The 20,677-nt window shown below is 51.6% G+C and overlaps 1 protein-coding gene across 2 annotated transcripts; it reads left to right on the top strand.

Moving 5' to 3' along the window:
* Nucleotides 1–1,583: 1,583 nt before the first annotated feature.
* Nucleotides 1,584–17,694, top strand: CCDC42 (coiled-coil domain containing 42). Of its 2 annotated transcripts, NM_001194589.2 has the most exon segments (7): nt 2,157–2,431; nt 2,773–2,878; nt 3,231–3,335; nt 5,267–5,464; nt 11,826–12,047; nt 12,196–12,354; nt 17,422–17,664. In NM_001194589.2, coding segments are annotated over 7 exon segments (951 nt in total). In that variant the 5' UTR covers nt 2,157–2,348; the 3' UTR covers nt 17,500–17,664.
* The last annotated feature ends 2,983 nt before the right edge of the window (nt 17,695–20,677 follow it).

The following is a 20,677-nucleotide window of genomic DNA, read 5'->3' as shown; positions in this document are numbered from 1 at the left end:
AGGGGAAAGGAAGGGGAGGGGAAGGGAAGGGGAAGAGAAGGGGAGGGGAAGGGAGAGGAAGGGAGGGGAAGGGGAGGGGAGGGGAAGACGAGGGAAGGGGAGGGGAAGGTGAAGGGAAGGGGAGGGGAAGGTGAAGGGAAGGGGAGGGGAAGGGGAAGGGAAGGGGAGGGGAAGATGAGGGAAGGGGAGGGGAAGGGGAAGGGAAGGGAAGGGAAAAAATGGGGATAGGACAGACCTCTGTAAATCCCAGACAGCCCTGCGTCTTGCTCAGGGCCCCGAGGAGGGCAGTAAGACTCCAGAAAGGGCTGGTGGTGTGCGAGGATCAAGACCACGAAAATTCCCATGATAGGCACCAAATCAAGCAGCAGAAAGAGCTTCCAGATACGAGGAAATCCCTGGGCAGGAGCAGAGGATGTCTTACAGCTACCTCTATGGACCAACCTGGCCCTGGACCACCTGATTTCACGGACAATCAGGGATATGCCTCATATACCGGGGGGACCGGTGATTCCAGAAACAAATGGCTTCCTCCTCAAGGGCTGGTGTTGCACAGCCCCCAGGCTGAGCTACGACCTCAGAGAAAGGGAGGGGAACCCCAGATTGGCTGTGCCAGCCTCTCTGGATAAACAAGGAAACGTGCCCCTCCCAGGAGCTTGCATCGTGGGGTGCGGGCTGTCTTGCTTTCTCTGCTGAGCCCACTGGGCTGGCTGGAATCGACAGGTGTGTGTGATGGCCCGCTCTGGATGGAAGGCTCCGGCGGAGCGTGGGAGGAAAGCAGGGCTGGAGTGGGCCGTGCCACCCCACCACGTCTCCTCTTCCTCCTGGGCGAGGATGGAGGGGGCGGCGCACGGCCAGCAGGGGGCGCCAGACGACCGGCAATGCGGCGGGGCGGGCTGGGCGCGCTCGGGACACGCCCCCGCCCGAGACCCCTAGCCCACGCAGCCCACGCACCCCACCCCGCTCCGCGTCCCAGACAGAGAGGAGCGGAACGGGCGGCGTGGCCGGCGTGGGAGGGAGGGAGGGAGGCAGAGAGCACAGGAAGCCTGCGCTCGGTGGGAGCATGCTCAAGGTCACTGCCAGAGTCCAGCCAGAGACCCCAGGGCGTCCGCCGCACACCCGCCGTCCCACGCGAAGACGTCCGACCTCCGGCCAGATGAGTTCATGCAGCCTGACGGGATCAAGGAAGGCGGCCACCACGGAGTCAACATTTTAAATAGGGTCATTTCCGTTACCGTGTTTTGGCGTTTCTTCCTATTTTAAGTTTCTGCAAACAAAAACGCGCAGGGCCGGGCGCGGTGGCTCACGCCTGTAATCCCAGCACTTTGAGAGGCCCAGGCGGGCGCATCACCTGAGGTCAGGAGTTCGAGACCAGCCTGGCTAACATGGCGAAACCCCGTCTCTACTAAGAATACAAAAATTAGCCGGGCGTTGTGGCGGGCGCCTGTAGACCCAGCTAGTCGGGAGGCTGAGGCAAGAGAATCGCTTGAACCCTGGAGGCAGAGGTTGCAGTGGGGTGAGATCTCGCCATTGCACTCTAGCCTGGGCGACAGAGCGAGACTCCGTCTCAAAAAAAAAAAAAAAAAAAAAAAATTGGCGCAGGCCCCGAGTCTCTTCCTCCGAGGGGCCTGGACTGGGCCCTCCTCCTGTGCCTGTCCCTGCGCACCCGCCACCTGTCCCCCCTTACCCTGCCCCGCCCCTCACCACCGCGTGCTGGGCCCGCCGCCGCCTGGTTTCTAACCTCCGGCCTCCTCGCGACTCCACCCCTGCTGCCGCTAAGGGCCTCCTTTCTTTCTCCGCTCTTCTTCACCGCCATCCGACCAAGGCCCGGCCCCTCCCTCACCCTCACCCACACCTGAACCCCGGGGAGGCCCCAAGAGCAGGGCGCCCGCACAAGACCACTCCTCTACCCAATGCCCCTTCTCAGCCACACTCATCCAAAGCTGCCTCCTGGCTCTGGGCTCCATGGCAACTAGCAGCTAAGCAGGCCTAACGCCTTCCCAGAGTTCCTGAGGGCTAAGGGCAGGAGCAAGAGCATGACCCCAGCAAGGGGAGGACCAATGGGGGCAGGGGGCAGAGGGCAGCGCCTGGGCTCCATGTGTGGGCCACAGAACCAGGCAGCCTGTTGCTAGGTAACCACATCTCCCATCACTGCCCCAGCGCATCGTCTTGAGCGGCCCATCCTGTCTCCAGCCACCTTCTGTGGAGTCTCGAACACTATCATCTGTGGGACCCTGAAGGCCGAAGGGAGAAGCAAGAGCGCAGCCAGCACCCCTGAGCCACCTGTGGCTCTGCTACCCACTATTTCACTGTGAAGAGTCAGCTGCCTGGGCTGTGAGGTCACTGCCACCATGAGTCTGGGTATCATGGAAGAGGAAGACCTGGCCGAGTACTTCCGGCTGCAGTATGGGGAGCGGCTGCTGCAGATGCTCCAGTGAGAGTCTGAGGCCTGGCTTGCCCACCCCTCTGTGCCTGGGACCACTCACACCCACCCCATGCCTCATCTTCCAACCTGTCTGTCCCCTCCTCTCCTGTAACCCAGTGCCCCAAATAACCCTGGCACCAGTCCACCCCATCACGCTGGTCTCCACCCCGTCACCCTCCCCAGCTCACTCCTACATGGCCCTCTGTGCTTCTCAACACAACACTCCTTCCCTCGGAAAGGGAGAGAGGCCCCTCTCCTTCCCCATGGGTATCTGTCTCCACGGGTTACTCCCAGCCCCAGCCTACCCCTTCTCAGAATACACAGACCTTTTGTGTTCACATCTTGGACAGGAAACTCCCCAATGTTCAGGGACAGTCGGAGTCCCCATCCATCCGGCTACTGGAGAAGAAAAAGGAGACGAAAATCATGCATCATAATATGCTGCAGAAGAAAAAGGTGGAGACTCGGGGATGGAGTGCAGAGGGGCAGGAAAGGAGGAGAGTGGGCTGGGGCACCGGGAGAGCCTGTAGACAGCCCTCCATTGTCTGGGTGGGGTGGCTAGAGCCAGGAGTCCTCTATGTGGTCTGGTCTCTTTGGGGAGAACAGAAAGGATCTGGGCCTTGGGGGTACCACTGTCCAGGTATGCTCTGCTCTGAGCCAGGCATGGAATAGAAAGTGGGAGGCTCCTACGGACCCTCTTGGGCCTGGGAATGGAGCCTCTGGGGCAGGGATGCTGGGGTCTTCCTCGGTACTCATGTTAGGGGCCCTCCTGACCTCTCTGCTCCCCCACCCCCACCCCACCCCAAAGATGTTTCAGCGCAGAATGGAAACCCTGAACCTGCGCTGGGAGGAACTGGGCGTCAAGGAAGCCCAGCTGAAGGCTCACATCCAGAAGTTTGAGCAGTTCATCCAGGTTTGAAGGGGTGTGGGCAGCCACAGTGGCCGGGGGATCCACACTGTGCAGGTGGGCAAACTACCGCTCCTCCTCCTCCTCGCTTCTGCTGACTCCTCGCCCTGAGTTAAAAGCATCCTTAGTGCTTCAACATTGCCTGGCACCTCCCTAGGCATCCTTTATGTCCCCTACCTGTCTCCGTTTGTAATTTTCCATTTACCTGTCAGTCTGTGCTCCCTCTAGATGGCTGTTTCCTATTTCCTTTCCAGTACCTAGGACATACAGTTTCTCCAGCAAATGAACGCATGGATGAATGAATGAAGATGCTACAGTCAGGACTAAACACTTGGGGAATACAGTGATGAATGGGACAGTTGTAGTCCCTCCACCCACCCCACCCCTCCATCCTTGTCCTTGCACTGAAGGTCTGGGCAGGGGATAGTTGAAGGACCAGGCACTAGAGTCCATCCCAAGACACCCTCTCTCACTTCAGTCCTTAGTGGAGCAATTTAATCATCTTAAAAGTTCAGATTTATCCAGACCCACTCCAGTTTGCACTTCCGTGGCCCTGAAGGGCCTGGTCCAGCTCCGGGAGTGGGTAATGATTGCCGTCGACCACACAGAAGCCTCACTCTGAAGCACCTTCCTTCCTGCTCTGTGCCTAAGCCATGTGGGACAGGAAGTCCTTGGACTGGCACATTCTCCAGAGGTCTAGTTCTTAGCAGCCAGAAAAACACTTATGGAATGGTTGGGACAGAAGATTTGGGCATGATTTCTCCAAATGGCTCTCAGAGGGTCGGTAGCTTCAATTCCCAGAGAGTTTGCTACAAATACAGACCCCAGGGGCTTCCCTTGTTGCTTTCAGCACGTCTGAGGTTGGGCCCAGGCTTCTATAATTTTTTAAAAGCTCCCCAGGCAGTTCTGATGACCAGGTGGATTTGAAAGTCACTGGTTTAGACCCCCTCAGTCCTCTCCTGGGCTTACAGGGCAGCATACAGATCCTCCATGCACCTCCCTCAGTGGCCTCCAAGTGCCACCACCACATACGCCCGTCCATGTGGAATCACAGGAGCCCCTGAAGGGAGAAAGGAGCCACACAGGGCGAGGGGTGGGCTTGCCTCTAATCTTAGGGGAGGGCTCTGCAGAAGAAAGAGGCAGGATTGGATTGATTGCAGTAACTGAGCCTCGTTCTGTCCTCTGGGCATCGAACTGCCTGTTCCATCTCCTCCCTCAGCGGGATGCCAGTCTGAGCTCCTAGGAGCATGCTCTCCCAGTGGCCTTACTCCCCAGGCCCTACGGTACCAGGCACATCGCATCTCTCATCTTCCTAGAGCTCCAGGCCTGTTGCCCCAGCTTGTGAAAGGGAGAGGGGCTCCTGCCTCCCATCTCCACAGCTGGGAAAATGGAAGCACCGAGTACCAAATCGGGAGAAAATTCCCGCCTCCCAGCTCTGGTCTGGGAGTGGTCCTTCTGCTCCATGGAAAATGGCCACCGCTAAGAACAGAAACCACAGAAGCTTTGTCAGGAGGGTTCCCGCTCCCACTTCTGGACTTTCTTAGTCTTCTCAGGGGGTTGAGTTCTTCCAGACTCTGGGCCCAGCGCAATGTAGGTCTTCCCCAGTCCACTCTCTGAAGTCCAGAGCCCAGGAAAGAACCATTTCCCATCTGCCCCCTCTCGACCCCAGGTCACCTCTTTGGATTAAACCTCTGTCCTCACAGCCCCCTGAGCCCCACCCCAGTCCACAGAAATCTCTTCAACCAGGTTCAAATAACCCTGGAGAGTCTTTTCCTTCACCCCTCTTCTGCCCCATGGGTGGCCCAGCAATCTCTGCCTGTTGCCAGGATGGTTTGTGCAGACAGAGGGGTCTGAGGGCACCACCAGCCCCAGGAAGGCCTGGGCCCCGGGAGGGCCGGGAGAGGCTTCCTGACCAGCACCGCCTCCCCCGGCCCCAGGAGAACGACCAGAAACGGATCCGCGCCATGAAGAAAGCCAACAAGGAACGAGAACTCAAGCGCCAGCACATGCAGGAGCTGAGCAAGGGCAAGCAGGAGATGGTGGCGCTGCGGCTGGAGCACCAGCGGCTGAGTGCCAAGCTGCAGGACTACTCCATCTTCAACAAGTACCTAGAGAAGGTGGTGGAGAACTCCGAGGTGAGTCCAAGGAGCCTGGGAGTCCGGCCCTGGCACCTTCCTCAGTCCCACCTCCTCCTCCCCGGGCCCTGGGGTGGAGTTCAGGCTCAGCTGGCTGGGGACTGTGGACCCTCTGGGCCCCACGGGCTCTGCAGGATGGGCACCCTGCTCCGAGGAGATGCAGCCAGCCCTAGGGGGCAGTGGGGAGCAGCTAAAAGAAGCCTCTGGTGAGGCTGGAAGAGTTTCTCAAGGGGTGGGGCCTAGAGCTGTGCCTTTGTGTGTCTGTGTGAGTCACAACTGTGTATCTATCTTGTGAGTTACATGTTTATGTCTACATGTGTGTCCATGGCTGTGTCTGTCTACAGGGGTGTGTGTGTGTGCGTGTGTGTGCGCGTGTGTGTATCAACACGTGGCCTCCCTGTATCCCTGCGTCCCCTCCTTTCAGCGTCTTCTGTTTACTGGAGAGTAAATTGGGGAGAGGAAGGGAGAGGAGTTGGAACAACACCCAACCCCCTGCAGAACTGGGGTACCTGGTTCGTGCTGGGCCCCGGGGTTGGTGCTTCACACGGGTAGCTTCATTCAGTTTGCTGGTCAGCCCCAGGGAGAACCCAAGCTGACCATCCCTTCCAGAGAAGGAAATGGAGGCTCCGAGAGGTTAAGTCACCTGCTCAGAGTCTCACAGCTCTGTCAGTGAGGAGAGCCTTTGCTTTCAGCCACCCCTCAGTGGGCCCCACAGTGCCACTGACAAGGGCTCTCCCTGCAGTCCCTGCGGCCGTAGCCCAGGGAACTTCTTAGTTCCGCTGTGCCTCTTGCAGCGTCTGACACTGCGATGTCCCTCCCAGAAACCCCCCTCTGCCCTCAACTCGGTGGCACCTCCCTCTCTCCCCTACCTCTGCCCCCTTCTTCTCAGGCTCCTCGGGTGGGGGCGCCTCTTCCCAGGTCCTTCTTTTATTTATTTATTTATTTATTTATTTATTTATTTATTTATTTATTTTTGAGACAGAGTCTCGCTCTGTCGCCCAGGCTGGAGTGCAGTGGCCGGATCTCAGCTCACTGCAAGCTCCGCCTCCTGGATTCATGCCATTCTCCTGCCTCAGCCTTCCGAGCAGCTGGGACTACAGGCGCCCGCCACCACGCCTGGCTAATATTTTGTATTTTTAGTAGAGACAGGATTTCACAGTGTTTGCCAGGATGGTCTCGATCTCCTGACCTCGTGATCCTCCTGCCTCAGCCTCCCAAAGTGCTGGGATTACAGGCGTGAGCCACCACGCCCGGCCTCTTCCCAGGTCCTTATGTGGTGGGTCCAGGTTCTCTGTCTCAGATCCTCCCCGCCCCCCCCCCTTTTTTTTTTTTTTTTTTTGAGACAGAGTTTGGCTCTTGTTGCCCAGGATGGAGTGCAGTGTCTTGATCTCAGCTCACTGCAACTTCCACTTTCCCATTTTCAAGTGATTCTCCTGCCTCAGCCTCCCGAGTAACTGGGATTACAGGCACCTACCATCATGCCCAACTAATTTTTGTATTTTTAGTAGAGACGGGGTTTCACCATGTTGGCCAGGCTGGTCTCGAACTCCTGACCTTGTGATCCGCCTGCCTTGGCCTCCCAAAGTGCTGGGATTACAGGCATGAGCAATCCTACACTTTTCTTCTGAGCAATGTCCAGAGCCTCCCATGGATGCCACTCATGTCACATCTCCTCCCCCATGTGACCAACAGCCGAGAGGGCCCCTCACTAGGGCAGATGGAGGCACCCGCCCCAGGGGTGTGGATCCATGTCCTCCGAGGAGAGGGGCGACAGGATGCACAACTGTTCACAGTTCCCACAATTTCCATATCACACCACTAACCTAATTTACTCATGCGTGAGTCCCACCTCTGCATTATTTCCTCTACTCAAAGGTGCTACGTACTGTAAGGTCAGGGGTTCATTTCATGGTTGGGGTTTGTTTGAGGGGGGGCGGGCAGGAAGTAAGGAGGGACTACCAGATTAAAACTGCAGATAAATTACAAGATATGGCCAGGCACTCTGGCTCACGCCTGTAATCCCAGCACTTTGGGAGGCCAAGATGGGTGGATCACCTGAGGTCAGGAGTTCAACACCAGCGTGACCAACATGGTGAAACCCCGTCTCTACTAAAAACACAAAAATTAGCCGGGCGTGGTGACAGGCGCCTGTAATCCTGGCTACTCAGGAGGCTGAGGCAGGAGAATCGCTTGAACCCAGGAGGAGGAGGTTGCAGTGAGCCGAGGTCACGCCATCGCACTCCAGCCTGGGGGCCAAGAGGGAAACTCCGTCTCAAAAACAAACAAACCAAAAAACATTGTAAGATGTGTCTTGAATTCAGAGTTGGTAAAATATGTATCTTAGAATGGAGGAAATTGGCCTGTGTCTCCCCGCTAAGCTTGAGACCCCCACATATAACTCATCCCGTGCACACTCATCTCATCTGCTTCCTGCCACCCCCAGGACAGCCCTGCCACTGGCCCGTCCTGTGCTGGTGAAAGGCAGGACCACCCACTCACAGCCCCGCCAGAACTCGGGCCTCCTTGGCTCCTCCCTCCTGCTCAGTGCCACAGCTATCAATCCGCAGATCTGGTCTGTTCTGCCTTGGAAGTATTTCTGGAATCCAGCCCCTGCCCCTTCCTCATCCAGGCCACCAGTGGTACCTCGTCTGGAGTTCAACTCCGCGTCATTCCTGACCAGCCTGTTTGGCATTCCCCCCACCCCCCTCTCTTTCTCTTTTTTCTTCTTTATTTTGTTCAAAATACTTTAAGCATACTGGAGAGTATAGAGACACACATAACAGCAACCAAGTACTCATCACACAGCTTTGCTAAATCTTCGTATTTTTCCCATCTGCCCCCAGTTCTTTTGTCTTAAATCAAACACTACCGATAATTGAAATCCAATAAATGAAATCCTTTGTGTCCTTCCAAATCTTATGCTTCTTCATCTCTCCTCAGACATCAGGAGTATCCCACTTTTAAAAATTCTCCTCATGCTTGTGTTTATTATTTTGTAACATTTAACGTTTTGTAACTTTTTATTTGAGTATTCTGCTGTCAAAAATTGTCAAATAGCCAGGCACAGTGGCTCATGCCTGTAATCCCAGCACTTTGGGAGGCCAAGGTGGGCGGATCACGAGGTCAGGAGTTCAAGACCAGCCTGATCAACACAGTAAAACCCTGTCTCTACTAAAAATACAAAAATTAGCTGGGCATGGTGGCGGGTGCCTGTAATCCCAGCTACTCTGGAGGCTGAGGCAGGAGAATCACTTGAACCCGGGAGGCAGAGGTTGCAGTGAACCAAGATGGTGCCATTGCACTCTAGCCTGAGCGACAGAGCTAGACTCCATCTTAAAAAAAAAACAAAAACCTCAAATCATGCTTCTTTTTATTATTTTGTCACATTTAATGTTTTGTAACTTTTTATACGGAATTTTTTAAGCATACACAAAAGTAAAGACAATAGTCTATTGAACACCTGTTGCTCATTACCTGATTCTAATAACGATTAATTCATAGTCATGTCCCCCACACTTTCCCACCTCTGCCATTTTGAAGCAAACAATATATTTTCATCCATTTGTGTCTCTCTGCAGTATGTATCTCTAAGAGATGAGAGCTCTTTTTAAAATAACCACAACACCATTGTCACACCTACTATAAAATTGATAGTAATTCCTTAACATCAAATATAGTATCATTTATTGCACAAAATGGGCCAAGTGTAGTGGCTCATGCCTATAATCTCAGTGCTTTGGGAAGCTGAAGTGAGAGGATCACTTGAGCCCAGGAGTTCAAGACCAGCCTGGGCAACAAAATGAGACCCCCCAACTCTGCAAAAAATTTTAAAAAAATCAGTCAGGATTGGTGGTACACACATGTGGTCCCAGCTACTTGGGAGGCTGAGGCAGGAGGACTCCATGAGCCCAGGAGGTCAGGGCTGCAGGGAGCTGTGTTTATGCCACCATCCTCCAGCCTGAGCAATAGAGTGAGACCTGTCTTTTAAGACAGATTATTGCACGGATGCTTTTTGTACAGTTGGTTTGTTCCGGTGAGAGTCCATATAAGGTCCTCACACTGCCCTTAGTTGATATGCTTCTTAAGCCACACATAAAACAGGTTATATCATATGATTCCACGGATGTGTTTAAAAACAGGTAAAATTAATCTTTATTGATAGAAGTCAGAATACTGGTTTCCTCAATGGTCGAGGGAAGATACTCACTAGCAACCTTTCCTCATTTCTTTGCTAGAATACTACCGTAAAGAAAAGGACTTCATAAAGAAACCCTTTCCTTCATCAACCATTTGATTACTACGTGGGTCTCACAGAGAAAGTTTGTTAAACGCTTTATTTAGTTTTCAGAATAATGAATTGGTTCTGTAGCACTGACCTGTAATGCTTCTAGTATCCTTATGAACTTAGGGATTTTTAACATATTTGATATGTTTTAATCCCTTGCACTTATTCTTACTAATGTTCAAATCATCTCATCTTTGGGCAGTGGGAAGCTCTTCGATTTGGCACCTAAATCCTTTTGACATCAGCATTAAGTTTTAGAGGTGTGTTCCTAGTAACTCTGATGTGGTCCATTTATTTGAACTGTGGTATGCTGTTGCACTGTGTGCCAGATGAACTTTCAGAAATGCAGACGTGAATTGTCTCTTTACTTCTTAAAATCCTTCAATGGATAAAGTCCACACTCCTTCCCAAGGTTTACTGAGCTTGCTTGCTTGTTTTCTTTTTCTTTTTTCTTTCTTTCTTTTTCTTTCTCTCTCCTTTCTTTCTTTCTTTTTTCTTTCCCTTCCTTCCTCCCTCTTTCTTTTTTTTCTTTTCCTTCCTTCCTTCCTCCCTCCCTCTCTCTCTTTTCTCCTCCTCCTCCTCCTCCTCCTCCTCCTCCTCCTCCTCCTCCTCCTTCTTCTTCTTCTTCTTCTTCTTCTTCTTCTTCTTCTTCTTCTTCTTCTTCTTCTTCTTCTTCTTCTTTTTCTTCTCCTCCTCCTCCTCCCCCCTCTCCCTTCTTCCTTCTCCCTTCTCCCTTCTTCCTTCCCTCATTCTTTCTTCTTCTTTCTTCTTCCTTTCTTCTTCTTCTTCTCAATCTCTCCCTCCCCATCTTGAACTCAGGCTACCTTGAGCATCCTGAACAAACCACCCCATATTCCATTCATCTTTGCCCAGGCTGTCGCCTTCACCTGTAGCACTGCCTCACCTCCCTACACCTGCTTTTGCTGGCTATCTTCTATTCATACCTCCCATCTCATTTCAGCCACCCTTTCTCCCAAGAAACCTTTTCTGGCTGTTCCTACCTCCTTCAGTGCTGGGCTGTGTGGCCCTTCCCCAAAGAGGCATATTTGGGGAAAGGCCAGCAGGGCAGTTCCCAGGACATGCATCCATCACTGGAGATGTCATGAGATGGAGAAGGTGCTCGGGAAGTTTCCCCTGGGTGGCTGAAAGGTACGCTTTGATAAGCCCCTAGGAAGGCAACTTGGCATCACAGAAATGGGGTTCGTGCTGCCTTCTAAAAAGCGTGGGTTTCAGGACTTCTGTTCCACTGAGTGGGACCTGAGGGTTAGGGCTGGACTGGCATGATTCTGGACCAGGCTGGGGGAGGTGAGCTGAGTCTGGCAGGCCACCTGCCCCACCAGCACCCTCTCCAGCCCCTGCTTCTCCTTCAGCAAATGAATAACTACCAGAGATGACCAACTTGAAGGTTTTCCCAGAGTCCCGTCCTGCCCCATCCCCCAGTCATAGGGAGGGCTTTTCTTGCTGTTGTAACTGACTGTTTCCTTGTCTGTCTGTCCTCCATGCCACCCCTCAAGCTGTAAGCTTCCTAAGAGCAGAGTCTGGTTTTCCTATCTCCTGCTATTTCCCTAGCATTTAGCACAGCTCCTGGCTTGTAAGTGGTTCCTGGTACAATCTTGTTGAATAGGAAATTCTTGCCTCGGGAGACGTTGCAAATTGCCTTCCATCAGCAATGATCAACCTGGCTGTGCCTAGAACCACCTGGGGATCTTTTGCAACATTCAGATGCCAGAGACCACAGAAGACTTGTTTACTCATCCGAATCTGCGGGGGTGGAGACTGGCAGGTGTCCTTTTTAAAGCCCCTGCAGGTGATTCTCACATGCACTTAAAATCGAAAATCCCTGGCCCAGTTGTACATCCCTCTGCCCAACAAATGTACCATGGCCCATACAAACCCAGGAGAAGCAGGCGGCAGGACCCCAGCGTCCCTCACAGCCTCTGGCCATGACCCTGGCCAAGGGCTTGCCTGCCCAGGTGTCCAGGTGTCCGGGCATTCCAGGCTGGGGGTCGGCAGGACTGAGTGGCTCCCTCAGGCCCCCGGGGCTGGCTGTGCATTGACCTGAGCCCCTGACCACAGTTCGAGGAGATCCATGAGGTGATCGCGCGCTACAAGACGCTGGTGAGCATGCACCACGACCTCATGCAGTCTGCGCAGGAGGGCCAGGAGAAGATTGAGCGCGCCAAGGCCCGGCTGGCGCGCTACATGGAGGAAAAGGATGATGAGATCCTGCAGCAAAACAATGAGCTGGCAAGGCTGCAGATGCGCTTCGACCATGCCCGCAGCAATGTCATCATCTGGGTGAGGGGCCTGGGGCGGGCCAGGGGGCGCCTGGGCACTGGGTGAGTGAGGGCCCTGAGCATGCATACACACACACACACGCACACACACACACACGCACACATACACCACATGCTGTGCTCATGCCCCGTCCTTATCCCCTCCCCAGGAATCTCGCTGGGCACACATCCAGAACACCGCAGCCAAGAAGACGCTGCTGCTTGGCACTATTAAGATGGCCACGCTGAACCTCTTCCAGATCGTGAGCAAGCAGCTGAAGGAGGTGACCGAGGTGGCCCTGGAGGACACCCACAAGCAGCTGGACATGGTAGGAGGAGGGGACAGGTACTGGGCCCGTGGGGTCAGCTGGGCCGAGGAGGTTGCCAGTGGTTGGGTAGAAGAATGAACCCGACAGAGCAGCAGAGCAGGGACTCTCAAAATTTAACAACATCAGGATCACCTGGGAGGGTGAGCAGTCTTACTGGGCCCCACCCCCAGAGTCTCTGACTCAGTGGATCTGAGATGAGAACCCAGGAATTTACATTTTCAGCAAGTTCCCAAGTGACACGGCTGGTTCGGGAACTTTGAGAACCGTTGCATTAGCAGCAAAACCCTTTTTAGCCCCAGTCTAGAGAGCAGTAGCAGGAACCCACTATTGAATCCATTAGTTGTACAAAACAGCCTTATTAAATTCTAGTGAGATACTGTGGCCTGCTGAAGGCTTGAGCTTGAGACCCACACTTTGTTAAAAGGAGAAACTGGGGCCGGGCACGGTGACTCACACCTGTAATCCCAGCACTTTGGGAGGCCGAGGTGGGTGGATCACCTGAGGTTGGGAGTTCAAGGCCAGCCTCAAAAAAAAGAAAAAAAAAAGTAATTGACTGAGAGACACTTTCCCTACTTTAAAAAAAAAAAAAGTGAAACTCATGAAATATACACAACTAGGAAAAAGGAGTTCCCTAAAACAAATTATTAGCCTACATTTTAAAGCATGTTTGAACAGAATTATTTTATAGCCCAAAGGAGGGCATTTGTAAGCAAGTGTGTTCTAGAAGTAGCAATTCTCATCGTTTCGCCTTTACATGCCTACAGTTTATCGAGGACTCCCAGAGAGCTTTTCTTTATGGGATTGTATCTATTGATAATTGCCATCCTAGACATTAAAACAGAAAATTTAAAAATATTTGTTTAATTCATTCATTTTTAAATAATGATAAAAAGTACGTTAACAGAAATAGCATTTTTTATGAAAAAAAGTTTCGAAAGTGTTTTGTGAGAAGAGTGGCATTACTTGCAAACTCCTTTAACGTCTGGTTTCACAGAGGACAGGCAGGCGCTCACGTCCACTCCTGCGTTCATTCTGTTGTGACAGCATGTGTCATGAAAACTCGTCTCTGGAAAATGCCACTGTGTACTCGTGAGAGAATAAGAGCGACAAAAGGCAAATAACATGTTAATATTATCGTAAAAAGAGTTTTGGCCTCAAAAACCCCTGTCCCCCAGAATAGGGTCTACAGAGACTCCCAGAAATCCTCAGGCCCCTCCCCTCAGCCTCCCAGAGGTCCTCAGGCCCTTGCCCTTAGCTGTTGTAAAGAAAGATGCAGCAGGAGTGCCCAGCACGGTGGCTCACACCTGTAATCCCAGCACTTTGGGAGGCCGAGGTGGGTGGATCACCTGAGGTCAGGAGTTCGAGACCAGCCCGGCCAACATGGTGATATCCCATCTCTACTAAAAATACAAAAATTAGCCAGGCATCGTGGCAGGAACCTGTAATCCCAGCTACTCGGGAGGCTGAGGCAGGAGAATCGCTTGAATCCGGGAGGCAAAGGTTGCAGTGAGCCGAGATCGTGCCACTGCACTCCAGCTGGGTGACAAGAGCAAGACTCCGTCTCCAGGTTCAGTGGGAGATGCCGCCCTCCAGCAGCTTACTCCCACAGGCACATCTCCTGCTGAGACCATAGCTTCTAGTCCATCCACTCCAAATTTTGAGTACCTGAATCCCTCTCGATTCACCTCTACAGGAGAACTTCAGATTGCCCAAAAGTTATTTGAAAATATCTCACTTCATTCCCATAGGAGATGAACCTACTCACGGAAATACACATGACCAAGTAGCCTAAAGATTTAAAATTGAGGACCTGGGAAAGTACAAGTTGAAATCAGAGGTCGAGGATGGAGAGAAATACAGACTGCCCTTGGTTCTTAAGGGTCTTAGACAGGGGCTCTGAGCTTGTCGGTAACCTAATGAAAAGCCACCTGCAGCTCTTATACCAGAATAAGAAAATATAAGGTTTCCTCCGAGACAGCGCACCTTTTCCCGGCACTTAGTTCTCACTGAAATTTCTCGATGAGCCTTCATTCACACTATGAATAATGTTCTCAACAGCTTCCCTGCAACCAATGCAGGCACTGGCTTTGTAAGGCAGCTGCTCATACAGAACAAGGAACGTGGTACACAGGACAGCTTAGGAAAAGCGATTCTGCAGACGACCAAGTCATTTGAATTCCATAGAGCGTGTCATGGAAGGTTTGGCATTATCCCTGAAGAAAAGCCAAACTATCTGAACAAGCACTTTCCAAACTGAATCCTGAGATATTGTGTCCTGGGGGAATAAAAGGACTCCGTAGACTACTACATTTAGAAACTCTAAATTAAACGAAGATAAGTTTAAAAACACAAAAAGGACCTGGAGTCTTTGCTATAGTTCTGTGCCCTGAGATGCTCCCAGCAGACAGCGTTTCTAGAACTGACTTGACCACAGAACTCCTTTGGGGCACGTGACCACTTATGACAAGAACATAGCTCAGGAAATGCTGACCTGTCTTCTCTGTCATCTTGGGAAAGCCACTTTAATTCACTGACTCTCTGTTTTCTCATTTGCAAAATGGGAATGATACTGGTAATGGTAACAGTATCAGCAGCTGACAGTCGTCGAGAGTTTTGGACAGTCTGAGTAGTTCCATCTTCAGAGACAGCCTTGAAAAGGAGAAGTTTTAGAACTGAAATCCTTTAATCCTTTTTTTTGTTTAATTTTTTTTTTTAATTTCAGATTCAGGAGTGCATGAGCAGGTTTGTTTTTTGTTTTGTTTTGTTTTGTTTTGTTTGAGACGGAGTCTCGCTCTGTCCCCCAGGCTGGAGTGCAGTGGCACAATCTCGGCTCACTGCAAGCTCCACCTCCTGGGTTCATGCCATTCTCCTGCCTCAGCCTCCCAAGTAACTGGGACTGCAGGCAACCGCCACCATGCCCAGCTAATTTTTTGTATTTTTAGTAGAGATGGGGTGTCACTGTGTTACTCAGGATGGTCTCGATCTCCTGACCTCGTGATCTGCCCCCTCGGCCTCCCAAAGTTCTGGGATTACAGGCGTGAGCCACCGCGCCCGGCCAAGCAGGTTTGTTATGTAGGTAAATTCACATCACAAGGGTTTGTTCTACAGGTTATTTCATCACTCAGGTATTAAGCCTAGTATCCAATAGTCAGTTTTTCTGATCCTCTCCCTCCTCTCACTCTCCACCCTCAAGCAGATTCCAGTACGTGTTGTTCCCCTCTTTGTGTCCATGTGTTCTCATCATTTAGCTCCCACTAATAAGTGAGAGCACGCAGTATTTGGTTTTCTGTTCCTGCATTAGTTTGCTAAGGATAATGACCTCCAGCTCCATCCATGTTCCTGCAAAGGACATGCTCTCATTCTTTTTTATGGGTGCATAGTATTCCATGGTGTATAAATACCACATTTTCTTTATCCAGTCTACTACTGATGGGCATTTAGGTTGATTCTCTTTGCTATTGTGAATAGTGCTTCAGTAAACATCCCCATGCGGCCAGGCGCGGTGGCTCAAGCCTGTAATCCCAGCACTTTGGGAGGCTGAGACGGGCGGATCACGAGGTCAGGAGATCGAGACCATCCTGGCTAACACGGTGAAACCCCGTCTCTACTAAAAAATACAAAAAAACTAGCCGGGCGAGGTGGCAGGCGCCTGTAGTCCCAGCTACTCGGGAGGCTGAGGCAGGAGAATGGCGTGAACCCCGGAGGCGGAGCTTGCAGTGAGCTGAGATCCGGCCACTGCACTCCAGCCTGGACGACAGAGCCAGACTCCGTCTCAAAAAAAAAAAAAAAAAACCAAAAACAAAAAAACAAAAAAAACACCCCCATGCATGTGTGTTTATGATAGAACGATTTATATTCCTTTGGGTATATACCCAGTAATAGGACTGCTAGGTTGAACGGTAGTTCTATTTTAACTCTTTGAGGAATCGCCATGCTGCTTTCCACAATGGTTGAACTAATTGCACTTCCACCAACGGTGTATGAACGTTCTCTTTTCTCCACAACCTCAGCAGCATCTGTAATTTTTCTGACTTTTTAATAGTAGCTAGCCATTCTGAGTGAGATGGTATCTCACTGTGGTTTTGGTTTGCGTTCGAACTGATATCTTAGAGGCTGTCTGGGCCAATCTTTTCTCCCTCTCTCCTTATTAAAGATGAAGAAACAGTCCCAGAAAGATGGAGTGATTGTCCCAGAACCGTGACGGGGGCCCAGCTAGGTCATCTGACTTCTGGAGCAGTGCCCTTTTCTGTGTCACGCTGACTGCGTGCTCTTTAAAACAGAAGCCAGTGAACAGAGTTCACATTCCTTCTCATGACTGAAAGTTATCATGATGAGCATCAGCCCTGGGTTTCGAGTGCACGACCACATTGAGGGTGGTGAAGTTGTGGAAGGCGGTCTGCCCACGCTGACAGGACCCTGCCTGCGAAATCCTTTTCACCCACTAGCCTGCTTGTGACCCTTTCTTTCTTCTCCCTCCTGCTCGACTCTCAGCCTGGACTTCATACATCACCAGGTCTGCCTCCGGGAGTTCCTAACTCCATCCGTTTGTTGCTTCTAATTGCCTACACCTGACACTCAATTTCACCTCAAAACATTGTCATATGAGAGAAAGTGGCCTCCTCAAGAAGTCAGTCATGGCCGGGCACAGTGTCTCATGCCTGTAATCCCAGCCTTTTGGGAGGCCGAGGCGGGTGGATCACTTGAGGTCAGTGGTTCGAGACCAGCCCGGCCAACATGGTGAAACCCCATCTCTACCAAAAACACAAAAATTGGCCGGGCATGGTCGCAGGTACCTGTAATCCCAGCCACTCAGGAGGCTGAGACACAGAATCGCTTAAACCCAGGGAGCGGAGGTTGCAGTGAGCCTAGATCGCGCCACTGCACTCCAGCCTGAGTGACAGAGCAAGACTCTCATATCAAAAAAATAAATAAATAAAAATTTAAAAAGAAGTCAGTCACAGGAAAGCAATGGTGAACTCTTTAAAAGTGAATGCCTGGGATGCTCCGTCTTGGGACGGGGGAGGCCTCTGGGGGGCGGAGTTAACTCTGGGCTCCTTGCCTTTCTAGATCCAACAGTTTATCCAAGACCTGTCAGACATCTGGGCAGAGGTGAAAAAGAAGGAACAACAGCAAGTCCGGGTTTAAGGAGGCAGCCTGGTTCCAGAATGTCCTGAGACAGAGGTCGTAAGAGAAGAAGTCGTGAGCCTGCGGTCCAGCCAGTCCAGCTTGGGACCGACGCCCGCGGTGCCTTCCTGCTGAGGAACACCTGCTTATTTTCCCCCCTGGGCCTCACTCTATCCCTGAAAACAGTGAATGTTCTAAGAAGTTTGTTCTCAAGTTCTCTCTAGCCCTTGGTAGTTTATTCATGGGGAAGAGTGTAGCGATGGGGGGACCCACACCACAAGCACTCACTCTCAAAGCTGGTCACCTGGGCTGCCTGGGAATCAGAAACCACATCTTAGGCCTGGTGTCCCCTCGGCTTTGGGCTCACACACAGTCAGTGTGCAGGTGGGCAGCAAACCAGTAAGGTCCGTACAGAGGACTCTTCTGTCATCTACAACTTCAAATTTTTATTTTATTTTATTTATTTTATTTTATTTTGTGATGGAGTTTTGCTCTTGTTGCCCAGGCTGAAGGGCGAGGCACGATCTCAGCTCGCTGCAACCCCTGCCTCCTGGGTTCAAGCGATTCTCCTGCCTCAGCCTCCCCAGTAGCTAGGATTACGGGCACCCACCACCACGCCCAGCTAATTTTGTAATTTTAGTAGAGACAGGGTTTCACCATGTTGGTCAGGCTGGTCTTGAACTCCTGACCTCAGGTGATCCACCCGCCCCGGCCTCCCAAAGTGTTGGATTACAGGCGTGAGGTGTTTCTAATTTGGGTGCAAAGACCCACTTAAAACTACGAAGGCAGCTTCCCAGGTCAAAGCTGCAACAGTGCTGAGTCGAGAACTCTGCCCTGACTTCAGGAGCAAGCTCTGCTCCCCTGCCCCACTGTGTGCGCTAAAACGAGCAAGCCAGTGTCAGCAACGCGAAGGAAGGAATAGCCCTAGTTACTGCCCTAGTTACTGGGCAGGTCACCAGTAACTAGGGAGGGGTCACTCATGTGCCAAATGACAAGCTCAAGGCTCAGGAACGGGCTGGGATGATGGATTAAAACCAGCCAAACTCAACTCAGTCCAGGTCAATGTAAAGTCTCAAACTTAGGTTCAACGATTTTTAAATCAATAGCAAAAGCCAAGTCAGAGAGCCGCGGGGAAGTAACATTTATTCAACAGGGACTTCGTTTGTATCCGCCTCTTGAAAACCCAGTGAGGCATCGTTATCCTGACTCACAGAGCAGGATGCTTGCCTGGGAACACGGGCTACAGGACGACAGGGCCAGGACTCACCCTTTTGTCTGCTCTTCCTGAGCCTGGTCTCTCCCCCTCGCCAGTCTGCCTCCCAGAAGGCAGAGGCCCTGTGCTTTTGTCGCCAAAGCAGGCTGAGGTGCAGACTCGAACAAGGCTCTGTGTCTCCTCCCTGGCCCTGTGATCCTAGAGGGCCCTCAGACTGCTCGGATTCCTGTTGCCTCAGGAAAGGCACTGCTGCAGCTGCCCTGCTGGGATCGCTGCGTGGCCGCAGTAACCCCTCACCTTCACATACAACACCTTACAGTGGTGGTTCTCAGGCGTGGTCCCCGGACCAGAAGCGTCAGCATCACCGGGCAACTTTACCAGTTAAATTCTCAGGCCCCACTACAGACCTGAGAACCAGAAACTCCAGGGGTGGGATCCAGCACTCTGGGTTTTAACAAGCCCTCTGGCCGGGCGCAGTGGCTCAAGCCGTAATCCCAGCGCTTTGGGAGGCCAAGACGGGTGGATCACGAGGTCAGGAGATCAAGACCATCCTGGCTAACACGGTGAAACCCCGTCTCTACTAAAAAATACAAAAAAAAAACTAGCTGGGCGAGGTGGCGGGCGTCTGTAGTCCCAGCTACTCGGGAGGCTGAGGCAGGAGAATGGCGTGAACCCGGGAGGCGGAGCTTGCAGTGAGCTGAGATCCGGCCACTGGACTCCAGCCTGGGCGACAGAGCGAGACTCCGTCTCAAAAAAAAAAAAAAAAAAAAAAAAAAGCCCTCCACGCGGTTCTGATGCATGCTCAAGTTGAAGAACCACTGCTCTACAGTGACCAAACACTTTCAAGCATCTGGGTTCCATTCATTTCCTACCTCATGAAGCAATACGTGTCTACCTGGGTCAGCGTTTAGCCAGAGAAGTAAATAGATAGATAGATAGATAGATAGATAGATAGATAGATAGATAGGATAGATAAATAGTAAATAGAAGATAGTAGGTAGGTAGATAGATAGATAGGAGATAGACAATAGATAGTAGATAGATGATGGATACATAGAGATAGAATATAGATGGTAAATTAGATAGATGATAGATAAATAGTAAATAGAAGACAGTAGGTAGATAGGAGATAGACAATACATAGTAGACAGATGATAGATACAGATCGATAGATGATTGATAAATAGTAAATAGAAGATACATGGTAGATAGGAGGTAGACAAAAGACAGTAGATAGAGATAGATAAATACATACATAGATAGATAGATACATAGACAGATAGATAGATACGTAGATAGATAGATGGTAGAGAGAGAGACAGAGATTCTTCTGGTACATGTGAAGGGCTTTGTTTCAGGGATTTGACCGTAGGCAGTTGTGGACACTGGATAAGCAGTGTCTATAAAGCGGCTGTCTTCCCATCTGATGCTGGGGCTTGAAGTTCTCTGGGGAGATGGTTGGGAAGGAAGCATGGAGGTAAAGTGGGGGAGGTCAAGGGCAAGTCAGAATCCACAGCACCGGCTGGAGACCCGAGGACAGACGGGCAGACAGAAATCCATGTCAGTTCTTGCTGCTTCTGAAACTGGTGGTGTGGGCGTTCTGCCAAAGCCAGGATCCTTCGTCCTGGAAATGAACACATACGCCTGGCCCAGGGGCAGGAGACTGAAGGAGGCTCCAGGGGAGGGCGGCCAGATGCAGGCCTGGCCACCGCCTCACACCAATGCCGCGAGTCAGCAGGCATTGAGTAAGTTTGTGGATTTGTGGCTTCTCTTGTACTCAAGAAATCTGCCTAGACCCACAGAATTTCTTCTGTCCCAGGGCTGGGCCCCTTTTTAAGCCTGAAAAATGCAACAGTATCAGAATGAATCCACCCCCAAATCCCCCATGGGAAGCTCTCTGTGACCCACGCTAACAGGACACACCCAAGAAAAGGAATTCTGAGAATACATTTCAGCCTGGGCAAGCTGACTCATCCGGAAGCCTCC

Source organism: Macaca mulatta, chromosome 16, assembly GCF_049350105.2.
Source record: "Macaca mulatta isolate MMU2019108-1 chromosome 16, T2T-MMU8v2.0, whole genome shotgun sequence".
NCBI lineage: Eukaryota > Metazoa > Chordata > Mammalia > Primates > Cercopithecidae > Macaca > Macaca mulatta.
The sequence above is the reverse complement of the archived record's forward strand: the minus strand, read 5'-3'. Positions and strand labels throughout refer to the sequence as shown.

Bases quoted from the DNA above. Each gene is read 5' to 3' on its own strand.
- CCDC42 (XM_077969529.1), top strand. From the start codon at position 2,349: ATGAGTCTGGGTATCATGGAAGAGGAAGACCTGGCCGAGTACTTCCGG. The intron at 2,432-2,772 runs GTGAGAGTCTGA...CATCTTGGACAG, and splicing joins CGGCTGCTGCAGATGCTCCA to GAAACTCCCCAATGTTCAGG. The intron at 12,355-17,421 runs GTAGGAGGAGGG...TTGCCTTTCTAG, and splicing joins CCCACAAGCAGCTGGACATG to ATCCAACAGTTTATCCAAGA.